Source organism: Sorghum bicolor, chromosome 3 (genome assembly GCF_000003195.3).
Source record: "Sorghum bicolor cultivar BTx623 chromosome 3, Sorghum_bicolor_NCBIv3, whole genome shotgun sequence".
In the NCBI taxonomy this organism is placed as follows: Eukaryota; Viridiplantae; Streptophyta; class Magnoliopsida; order Poales; family Poaceae; genus Sorghum; species Sorghum bicolor.
The window spans coordinates 20,989,853-21,002,116 of NC_012872.2; the positions used below are offsets into that span (position 1 = coordinate 20,989,853).

Below are 12,264 nucleotides of genomic sequence, written 5' to 3' on the forward strand. Positions count from 1 at the left end.
TGACCATAAAGCTTCATTCAACAATGTATGCCACCTCCTAGGATTCTCTTCAATCTTCCATTTAATAAGTTTGATGATTGCTTTGTTAGACGCTTCGGCCTGCCCATTAGCTTGAGCATAATAAGGAGAAGAATTCAACACCTTAATTTCCATACCGATTGCAAATTCATCAAACTCGCCCGATGTGAATATAGTACCCTGATCGGTGGTAATCGTTTGAGGAATACCAAATCAGTAAATAATATGCTCCTTTACAAAATCAATCATGTTGGCCGATGTGACTTTCTTCAAAGGAATAGCTTCAACCCACTTGGTAAAATAATCAGTAGCGACCAAGATGAACTTGTGCTCTTTGCTAGAAGTTGGATAAATCTGCCCGATCAAATCGATAGCCCATCCCCGGAATGGCCAAGGTTTAATAATGGGATTCATGGCCGATGCGGGTGCCCTTTGAATATTGCCGAATTTCTGACATCCCTAACACCCCTTGAAATATTTAAAGCAATCTTCAAGTACGGTTGGCCAATAATACCCATTTCTCCTGATCATCCACTTCATCTTAAAAGCCGACTAATGTGCTCCACACACTCCTTCATGGATCTCTCCCATCAAACTTTTAGCTTCATCATCGCCTAAGCATTTGAGAAGAACTCCATCGATTGTTCGATAATATAATTCATCCTCGAGGAGCACATACTTGGTAGCTTGAAACCGAACACGCCTCTCAAACTTCTTAGATGGATCCTTTAAATAATCAATGATTTCTTTTCTCCAATCATCGGCATTCATTGCCGATAACGTATTCAATATGGGTTGATATCCTGAGGCATGCTGAGCCAACCGATTAGCCTCTTCATTATGCAACCGAGGAACATGCTCTGATCGGAAATCTTTGAATTCCCTTAACAACTGCATACTATTTTCGTAATAAGTTATCAGGACTTCACTTCGGCATTCATAACTCCCAGCCAATTGATTTATAACCAGTATAGAATCCCCGAAGATTTCAACAGCATCAGCATGAACTTCTCTTAACAACTCTAGCCCCTTGATTAAAGCTTGATACTCGGCTTGATTATTTGTTGACGTGGCAACAATCGGCAGAGAGAACTCATACTTCCTTCCCTGAGGGGAAATTAACACTACACCGATTCCTGCCCCCCGGTCACAAGTGGATCCATCAAAGAATAGCGTCCAAGGCACAATTTCCAATTTTCCACTGCACCGCGATGTTGAGTCACAAAATCGGCCATAATCTGTCCTTTAACCGCTTTAGCCGATTCGTAACGCAGATCAAATTCCGACAGTGCCAAAATCCACTTACGGATCCGACCACTCATGATCGGCATGGATAGCATATACCGGACCACATCATCTTTGCATATGACAGTGCATTCGGCCGATAGTAAATAATGCCTCAACTTAATGCAGGAGAAATATAGGCATAAACATAATTTTTCAATAGCCGAATACCTAGTCTCAGCATCAATCAGTCTTCTACTTAATTAGTAAATCACTCGCACTTTCCCTTCAAATTCTTGGATTAAAGCCGAACCGATGACCATCCCATCGGTAATAAGTATAATCTGAAGGGCTTTCCTTGCTGAGGTGGAATCAAAACTGGAGGATTTACCAAGTAACTCTTGATTTCATCCAAAGCCAACTGTTGCTCTTTCCCCCATATGAACTCTTGATCGGCTTTCAATTTAAGCAAAGGACTGAAAGCACGAATTTTACCAGACAAATTAGATATAAACTGCCTGATAAAATTTACCTTGCCGATCAAGGATTGGAGCTCAGTTTTGTTTGTGGGAGCAACAATTTTGTTGATAGCATCAATAGATCTTCTACTAATTTCAATTCCTCTCTGATGCACCATGAAACCAAGAAACTGCCCTGCCGATACACCAAATGCACACTTATTGAGATTCATCTTTAAACCATGTTTCCTTGTGCATTCCAACACCTTTCGCAAATCGGCAAGATGCTTTGTGAAATCTCCAGACTTAACCACCACATCATCAATATAAATTTCCACCAGCTTGCCGATGAATTCATGAAAGATAAAATTCATAGCCCTCTGATAAGTAGCACCAGCATTTTTCAAACCAAAGGTCATGGCTATCCATTCAAACAACCCAACATGACCAGAACATCTAAATGCAGTCTTTGGAATATCTTCTTCAGCCATGAATATTTGATTATATCCTGCATTGCCATCCATAAAACTTATGATCCGATGCCCAGCCGCAGTATCAACTAGTAAATCGGCAACTGGCATTGGGTAACCATCCATCGGTGTAGCTTTATTAAGATTCCTGAAATCAATGCAAACTCGAAGCTTCCCATTTTTCTTGTAAACTGGAACAACATTGGAAATCCACTCGGCATACCGACACTGCCGAATAAATTTAGCTTCGATAAGTTTGGTTATTTCGGCCTTAATACCAGGAAGAATATTAGGATTACATCGGCGAGCTGGCTGTTGATGTGGCCGAAATCCAGACTTGATGGGTAACCGATGTTTAACAATCGATCGGTCTAAACCAGGCATCTTAGTATAATCCCAAGCAAAGCAATCTTTATATTCCTTTGACAAATCGGTTAACTGCTGCTTACACTCGGAATTTTACTTAGCACTAATAAAAGTAGGTCTAGGCTTATCACCACTACCTATGTCTACCTCTACCAAATCATCGGCCAATGTGAACCCCTGGCCTAATTTTCCATCATCGGCGAACCTATCCATTAAAACTCCTCATCAGAACCGACTGCTTGGATCGGTGGAATTTCAAAATCGACAACTTTGAGGAAATCCTTCTCCCAAATTTCTCCCGAGATGCATCTGGTCTTTTCATAAGTGTCCGCTTCTGCCGATGCAATGACATAAGAAGAATCTCCCGGGACAATCTCAATCTTATCGCCTACCCACTGAACCAAGCATTGGTGCATTGTTGATGGGATACAACAATTGTCATGAATCCAATCTCTCCCTAGCAGCAAATTATAAGCACATTTTCCACTGATCACAAAGAAAGTCGTCGGCAAGGTTTTGCTGCCGATGGTCAACTCGACTCATATTGCCCCCTTAACCGGAGACACATTTCCTTCAAAGTCTTTCAGCATCATATCGGTCTTGGTCAAATCTTGATCTCCTTTTCCAAGCTTCCGATAGACTGCATACGACATGATGTTGATAACAGCTCCACCATCAATTAATATCTTGGTTATTGGCTGACCATCAACTCTTCCTTTGACAAACAGAGCTTTAAGATGCTGCTTTTCATTGTTAGCAGGCTTTTCAAAGATAGCCGTCATCGGATCCAGAGCCAACTGAGCTATCTGGTCTGAAAACCCCAGCTCCTCCTCATCATTGGGTGGTGCAAGGAACTCCATCGGCAACATAAATACCATGTTAACATCTGCCGATGGCCCTTTACCCTTATGATCCGGTTGTTGCTGATCCCCAGACTGGCTAGAGTTCTCGCCCTTCCTTAGCTCTTCTCGTCTTTCGCGCTGCAGCCTCCTTTTCTGTGTCCTAGTCAACCCCTCTGGACACCATGGAGGAAGTTGTGACTGTCTTGCCGATGGGCGACGACTTTCCCTTGACTCCATCCGATAAGTATTAGCGTCCCTACAAAATATGAACTCATCGGGAACTCGTGCATTGGCCATATCCTCAAGTTCTTCCTGGTTCCTGGAAAATATTCAACACGATCACCAAGCCTATCATGTACACTGAGTCTGCCCCCCAACCGATCATGAACTGACGCTCTCCCCCTAATCGGCCCATTAAAACGACGATCATCATCTTGATAGCGTCGATCGGATCTATCATATCGATCATAACCATTGCATTCAGGGCAATCTCTAACAGTGGGTAATCTAATGTTCTGCTCCCAGCAATGAATAAAGAACGGGCAGTTCCAAAGATCCTTGTGCCGATTCCACTCCTGTGGCGTCTTTCTTCTTCCCGACGATAATCCTCCTGCTGGCGCCGATACCGATCCTCACGTTGCTGCCAAGTCTCCCGATGCCTTCTATGAGTTATCACAATGCCAGATCGGGGAGGCCTTCTTGAGCTATTTCCTTCCTGGATCAAACTCTTTCCTTTGGCATCGGCAGTAGTAATTTGATGCTGAGGATCTACCGATGCACTCCTTTCAGCTGCTTCCAACGTCAAGACCTTAGTCTTTCCCTTAGAATCCAACATATTTGTTGGGAAATGATGTTGATCGATTTTCATTGGCTTCTGAGCTTTGGAATTATCAAACTTGATTCTCCCAGATTCTATATCCGATTGCAGCTGTTGCCTAAAAACCTTGCAATCATTGGTGCTGTGAGAGGTTGCATTGTGCCACTTGCAGTATTTCATCTTCTTTAATTCTTCGGCCGATGGAATAACATGATTAGGCGACTGAAAGAGCATCTAGGCCCTTAAGAGATTTCGGTGATTAATGACATTGTTGGTTACTATGACTAACGTGTGTTTTGCAGAGGCAAAGTCATAGGTAAGGTCATGGTAAATAAGTACTCGATGGACAGGGACGTACATGCCAACTTAATAGTGGAAATCGTTTCGGTTTTCAAAGGATGGATGGACATCGTCGAGACTAGACTAGGTCTAAGTGCCATATGGTGAAGAAGGGCACTTAGAGTAGTTTAGGACTTTGTTCTCTTTTGACCGTACTATTAAGAGGGGCTTTGATCTAGTAGCTTGACTTAGGCAAGGCTTTAGGTTTAGGTGTGGTGCACACTTGGTAAACCTAGCACTAGGCAGCTCAGAGATAGTCCTTAGATCGAGAGGAACAAACTTCGTGTTGGAGCGTTCACGTTTCGATGAAGTTTGGGTGCCCAAAGGGGCACCGGACGCTGCACCGGACGCTCTGTGAGTGCGTCCGGTGAGGTCCTTAGCTGTCGGAACAGGTTGGTGCTTAGGGTTAGGCACCGGACGCTGGCACCGGACGCACCGGGCAGCGTCCGGTCCCTTACCCAGGGAGCTTGCAAAGTTCCCCAGAGCACCGGACGCTAGCACCGGACGCACAGGGTAGCGTCCGGTCCCATGCGCAGGGAGCATGTAAGTTTTCCCTTAGCACCGGACGCTGCACCGGACGCTGAGAGTTAGCGTCCGGTGACCTGTCAGAGCGAAGTACAGTTAGCCGTTATGCAGCACCGGACGCTCTGTGCAGTGCGTCCGGTGCAACATAATGTGCGTCCGGTGACCCCGTTTTCTGTGAAAAACGGTTGGCCGAGCTTTGGACTTGGTGGATAGTATTTATACTCCTCCACCTCGTCCATGAGAGTCCTCTTGCCCATTTGAACATCAGAGAAACTTGTTGTGGAGCAAGAGAGTTGCAAGAGCCTAGAGAGGATTGAGATTGGAGTGATTTCTTGAGAGAATCCTTCTCTAGTGAGTTCCAAGAGTCAAGTGTGCATCCACCACTCTCTAGTGCCTTGTTTGGGTCAAGTGAGAGTTCTTTGCTTGTTACTCTTGGTGATCGCCATCACCTAGACGGTTCGGTGGTGATTGGAGACACGAAGATCACCCGAAGTTCGTGTGGGTGGCTCGTGTCAAGCTTGTGAGCGGTTTTGGGCGATTCACCGCGACGGAGTGTCGAAGAATCAGCCCGTAAAGAGCACTTGGTCCTTGCGCGGACCAAGGGGGAGCAAGACCCTTGCGCGGGTGCTCCAACGAGGACTAGTGGAGAGTGGCGACTCTCCGATACCTCGGCAAAACATCGCCGAGCATTTTCTTCCACTACTCCTTTACTTTCTAGCATTTACTTTGTGCTTTTACATTCTTAGAACTGCCATGCTAGAATAGGATTGGAACTAGGTTGCAAAACTTTTTATTCGGTAGCTCTCTAAGTCTCACTAGGCACAAGGGGTTGAATTGGAGCTCATAGGTTGCTTAAATTTTTAGAGAAGCCCAATTCACCCCCCCTCTTGGGCATCTTGATCCTTTCAATTGGTATCGGAGCCTAGTGCTCATTATTTAGGCTTCACCGCCTAGAGAAAGATGTCTAACGGGGATGGACCGCCACCCATGTTTGATGGGGATGACTTCCCGTATTGGAAAATACGGATGGAGTCATACCTAGAGGCATGCGATACAAAGTGCCTAAAAGCCGCGACCGAAGGGTTTGCCCCTCCGGAAAGAGCCACCGCTCTTACTCCACAAGAGCAAGAAAATGAGAAGTGGAATGCAAAGGCCAAAAACCACATCTTTAGAGGTCTTTGCAAAGAGGTGTTCAACCGTGTTCGGAGTCACAAAACCGCCAATGAACTTTGGAAGGAACTTTGTGCGCTCCATGAGGGAACTAAGAGTGAACGCGAGGAACGGTATCACCTAGTGATGAACAAGCTTAATACTTTTGAAATGCTTCCTAAAGAAAATGCTAATGAAATGTATTCTCGCTTGAATGTCATTGTAGAGGAGCTAAATGGACTCGGGCTTACACAAATGAGTACGGCGGATGTAGCAAGGAAGATACTATGTGTGCTTCCCATTGAGAAATATGGGCACATAGTAACCGTGCTTCATCAAGGCGATCTTTCCACCGCTACACCAACCACCATATTGGGAAAGATCAATGCTCATGAGATGTACATGCACATGAATCCTCAAGATGGCTCCTCATCGGCCAAGAAAGAAAAGAAGGACTTGGCTCTCAAAGCTTCTCACAAGAGCAAAGCCAAGAAGATTGAAGTTGAGTCATCAACTTCAAGTGATGATGATGCATCTATTGCCCTCATGGTGAGAAGGACCACAAAAATGTTGAAGAAGCTCAACAAGAATGGAGTCAATTTTGACTCCAAGAAGAAGAAGTTCTTCACAAGTAGCAAGAGGAAGCCCATCTCCGAGATGGATTGCTACAATTGTGGTGAGCTTGGTCATCTTGCTCATCAATGTCCAAAGCCCAAGAAGGACAAGTACAAGAAGAAGAACAAAGAGCAAGATGACTCAAGTGATGACGAGAAAAATGACAAGAAGCAATACAAGAAGAAAGGTGGCAAGAAGAAGGAGCACTACAAGAAAAAGAATGGCAAGGCTTATATTGTTGGTGATTGGCTCACCGACATTGAAAGCTCAAGTGGTGATTCATCCGGCAATGAAAGTGATGATGAAAAGGTTGCCGCCATTGCCATTGATGCTCCATCACCATCATCTTCACCATCATCTACATCCTCTACACATCTATGCCTTATGGCTAAGGGTGACCGGAAGGTACAAAGTGAGGATGAAAGTAGTGAGAGTGATAGTGAATATGAATCACCTTCTTATGATGAACTTGTAAAATTGCTTAACAAATACACAAAAGTCATAAGAAAGACTAGATGTGAAAATGAAAAGCTTGAACTTGAAAATGAGACACTTCTAGCAAAGCTTAACCCTAGTGATGAGCTTAGAGAACAAAATGAGATCATGACCACTAAGCTCAAGGAGCTCAAACTCTCTCTAAAAGAGCTCAAAGAAAAACATGATAAACTTGAGAGTGTTCATGATGAGCTTATCACTAGATATAGAGCAATGAAAGAAGAACTAACAACTCTAAAAGCAAACTATGACAACCTAGAGATTGCTTATGAACTTGCAATTGATGAAACACATGTTGCTACTAACAATGTTGCTAAGCTTGATGTAGCCACATCTTGTGATGACTTACTTGTGGAGAGCACAAGCAAATGTGTTGATTGCAAGGGCAAGAAAGTGGTAGTGGCCGAGAACTATGAGGACACTATCAAGCTCAAGGATGAAATTGTCATGCTCAAGAAAGAGTTGCAAGATCAAGCCAAGCACAAGGCAATTGTGATTGAGTCACTTGATCAAGACAAGAAGCTTGCATATGAAAACAAGTTACTCAAGGAAGAAAATCAATATATTAAGCTTGGTTTGATGTATGACAAGCAAGAAGAAGATGAGACATTCATCTTGGATGAGTTAGCTAGCAACAATGACCCAATCATCAAGAAGCTAACCCAAGAGAACAACAAGCTCAAGAAAGAGAAGGAACATCTAACCATGGGGTTAGCAAAGTTCACTAAAGGGAAGGACCTTCAAAGTGAGCTTTTCATGAACACCGTCATGAAGATGGACAAAAGTGGGATTGGCTATAAGGCTCATCAAACAAAGCTCATCAAATCTCTAGCCACTCATGATCAAGCAAGCAAGCCAAAGCCAAAGAGATGTTTTGAGTGTGGTCAAGAAGGACACTTTGCTCATGAGTGCAAGGCACCACTACCACCACCCTTGCCCAAGCATGCAAGACCATTTGCCTTCAATGCTCACTACATTGTAAGGAAAGACAAGAGTGGCAAGGTCAAGGTTAGCTTCATGGGGCCACCAAACAAGCAAAGGCCAAAGAAGATTTGGGTGCCAAAGCAACTAGTTGAGAAGGTCAAGGGCCCTAAGCAAATGTGGGTCCCTAAATCTCAAGCTTGATCTCTTGTGTGTAGGTGAACTACAAGACCGGTGGATCACATTGGGTAATTGATAGTGGTTGCACTCAACATATGACCGGAGATCCCCGGATGTTCACCTCTCTTGATGAAGATGTTGACAACCAAGAGAAGATCACATTTGGTGACAATTCAAAAGGGAAAGTCAAGGGTCTAGGAAAAGTTGCTATATCAAATGACAACTCCATCACCAATGTGCTCTATGTGCAATCTTTGAGTTTCAACTTGCTCTCGGTTGGACAACTTTGTGATCTTGGATTTGAATGCCTATTCAAGAAGAAGGAAGTAATTGTGGCCAAGGAAGATGACAATGAAGTGATATTCAAAGGCTTCCGACACAACAACTTATATGTAGTTGATTTCTCATCAAATGAAGTTGATGTCAAAACTTGCTTATTCACCAAAACTTCGCTTGGGTGGTTGTGGCATAGAAGGTTAGCACATGTTGGAATGGGCACACTCAAGAAGTTGATGAAGAAAGAATTGATTAGAGGCTTGAAGGATGTGACATTTGAGAAGGACAAGCTTTGTAGTGCATGTCAAGCGGGCAAACAAGTTGCAAACACTCATCCAACCAAAGCCTATCTCTCTACTTCAAGAGTGCTTGAGCTACTTCACATAGATTTGTTCGGACCAACCACATATGCTAGTCTTGGAGGCAACAAATATTGCTTGGTCATAGTTGATGATTACTCACGGTACACTTGGACATTCTTCTTGCAAGACAAGGCCGAAGTTGCATCAATATTCAAGAAATTTGCAAAGAATGCCCAAAATCAATTTGATGTAAAGATCAAGAAAATTAGAAGTGACAATGGCAAAGAGTTTGACAACACCAACATTGAAGAGTATTGTGATGAAGTGGGAATCAAGCATGAGTTCTCCTCAACATACACACCACAACAAAATGGGGTTGTAGAAAGAAAGAACCGGACATTGATCACCTTGGCAAGAACAATGCTAGATGAGTACAACACTTCGGAGAAGATGTGGGCCGAGGCAATCAACACCGCATGCTATGCATCAAACCGGCTCTTTCCTCACAAGTTCCTAGAGAAGACACCTTATGAGTTGCTCAATGGGAAGAAGCCCGATGTCTCATTCTTTAGAGTGTTTGGATGCAAGTGCTACATATACAAGAAGCGCCAACACTTGGGAAAATTCCAAAGAAGATGTGATATCGGCTACTTGGTTGGCTATTCATCAAAGTCCAAAGCATATAGAGTTTTCAACCATGCCACAAAGATGGTTGAAGAAACATTTGATGTTGAATTTGATGAAACTAATGGCTCCCAAGGAGCAAGTGATAATCTTGATGATGTAGGTGGTGAACCATTGAGGGATGCCATGAAGAACATGCCGGTGGGAGACATCAAGCCAAAAGAAGATGATGATGATGTACAAATCATTGAGCGACCATCCACCTCACAAGGTCCACAAGATGAAGACAAGGATGTGAGAGACGCTCATGAAGACACCCAAGTCACTCATGAGCAATCGGTGGCACAAGCACAAGATGTTGATGCTCCCCAACCAACTCCTCAAGTGGCACCAAGAAGAACATCACATCTCCTCCAAGATCACTCTCAAGATCTCATCATCGGGAGTCCATCACGTGGTGTAACTACTCGTTCTAGACATGCTTTATTTATTGAACATCACGCTTTTGTGTCTCTTGAAGATGAACCAAAGACTATAGAGGAAGCTCTTCGTGATGCGGATTGGATCATGGCCATGCAAGAGGAGTTAAATAACTTCACTCGCAACCAAGTATGGACACTTGAAGAGCGACCCAAAGATGCAAGAGTGATTGGAACAAAGTGGGTCTTCCGCAACAAGAAAGATGATCAAGGCAAAGTGGTGCGCAACAAGGCAAGACTTGTGGCAAAAGGCTTTTCACAAGTGGAAGGTCTTGACTTCGGTGAAACCTTTGCACCGGTGGCAAGACTTGAAGCAATCCGTATCCTACTTGCATATGCATCTAGTCATGATATCAAATTATTTCAAATGGATGTGAAAAGTGCTTTTTTAAATGGCTATATTAATGAGCTTGTCTATGTTGAGCAACCCCCCGGTTTTGAAGACCCTAGGTACCCCAAGCATGTCTACCGTTTGTCCAAGGCTCTCTATGGTCTCAAGCAAGCTCCTAGAGCTTGGTATGAGAGACTTAGGGACTTCCTCATTGAGAAGGGCTTCAAGATTGGGAAAGTTGACACAACACTCTTCACCAAGAAAATGAATGGGGAAATCTTCATTTGCCAAGTTTATGTTGATGATATTATTTTTGGCTCTACTAATGAAGATTTTTGCAAGGAATTTGGTGATTTGATGTCCAAGGAGTTTGAGATGTCCATGATTGGCGAGCTATCCTTCTTCCTAGGATTTCAAGTCAAGCAAATGAAGAAAGGGGTCTTTATCTCTCAAGAGAAGTATACTCAAGATCTTCTCAAGAGATTCAAGATGATGGATTGCAAGCCAATCAAGACTCCCATGGCATCAAATGGGCATCTCGACTTGGATGAGGGAGGTAACCCTATTGACAAGACTCTCTATCGTTCCATGATAGGAAGTCTACTCTACCTCACCGCATCTAGGCCCGATATAATGTTTAGTGTGTGTATGTGTGCTAGGTATCAAGCAATGCCTATGGAATCTCACTTGATTGCGGTCAAGAGAATTCTTAGGTATCTAAAATACACACCTTGCCTAGGCTTGTGGTATCCCAAAGGTGCAAGATTCCAACTTGTAGGCTATTCCGATTCGGATTATGCCGGGTGCCGGATTGATAGAAAAAGCACATCCGGAGGGTGCCATTTCCTAGGTAGATCACTTGTCTCTTGGATGTCAAAGAAACAAAATAGTGTTGCCTTATCAACGGCCGAGGCGGAATACATAGCCGCCGGTGCTTGTTGTGCACAAATACTCTATATGAAACAAACTTTGCTAGACTATGGAGTAGTGCTAGACAAAGTACCCTTGTTGTGTGACAACGAAAGTGCCGTAAAACTTGCAAACAACCCGGTTCAACACACCCGCACAAAACATATTGACATCCGCCACCACTTTCTTAGGGATCACGTTGCTAAAGGTGACATAACCCTAGAGAATGTGGGAACGGAAAATCAATTAGCGGATATCTTCACAAAACCCCTAGATGAAGCTAGGTTTTGTATGTTGAGAAATGAACTTAATGTGCTTGACATGTCTAACTTCACTAAGAGATAAAAAGTTGTGTGTTGAATCTTGTAAATAATTTTTGCTTTGCATATCATGCATGCTAAAACTAAAAATTCAAATTGCATGTAGGGCTTGTCTAACATGGTTAAGATAACCCCCTTGAGTGTGTGAAAAAGCTTAACCTTGGATCAAACTTGACAAGCATTAGTTTATTTTCAAGAATTGCACTACAACTCATTTCATATGCATTCTTGTTAGTTGATCTTTTTTTTTTTCGGTTATTTATTGAGCATCCGCTGTGTTCGTCCATAGATAGGGGGAGCATTCCAAGCTCATTATGATTCAAGCCCCTAGCTTTATGGCCATACGATGCTCCTTGGTGATTTTCTCGAACTATTTTCTTAAAAAATCTACTAAGCCTATGGCTAATTATTTGTGAAAACTTGAGGGTTTGAGAGATGTCACTCATACCAGTTCCATTTGGTGTTTAGTTGTGTGCTTTCGAAGATGGAACTTGGTTGGGTCAAAGTCGGGCGTGGAGCTTAGTTGAAAAAGTGCTCAGAGGAGCACCGGACGATGCACCGGACGCTGCATCTGAGCGTCCGGTGCGGTGCAGTGCGCCAGACT

The 12,264-nt window shown here is 43.5% G+C and overlaps 1 protein-coding gene across 1 annotated transcript; it reads left to right on the forward strand.

Moving 5' to 3' along the window:
- On the forward strand, window positions 10,477-11,511 carry LOC110433859 (uncharacterized mitochondrial protein AtMg00810-like; the record flags this gene model as incomplete). Its single annotated transcript, XM_021456733.1, has 1 exon — window positions 10,477-11,511. A coding segment is annotated over one exon (1,035 nt), but the record flags the coding sequence as incomplete, so codon positions are not given.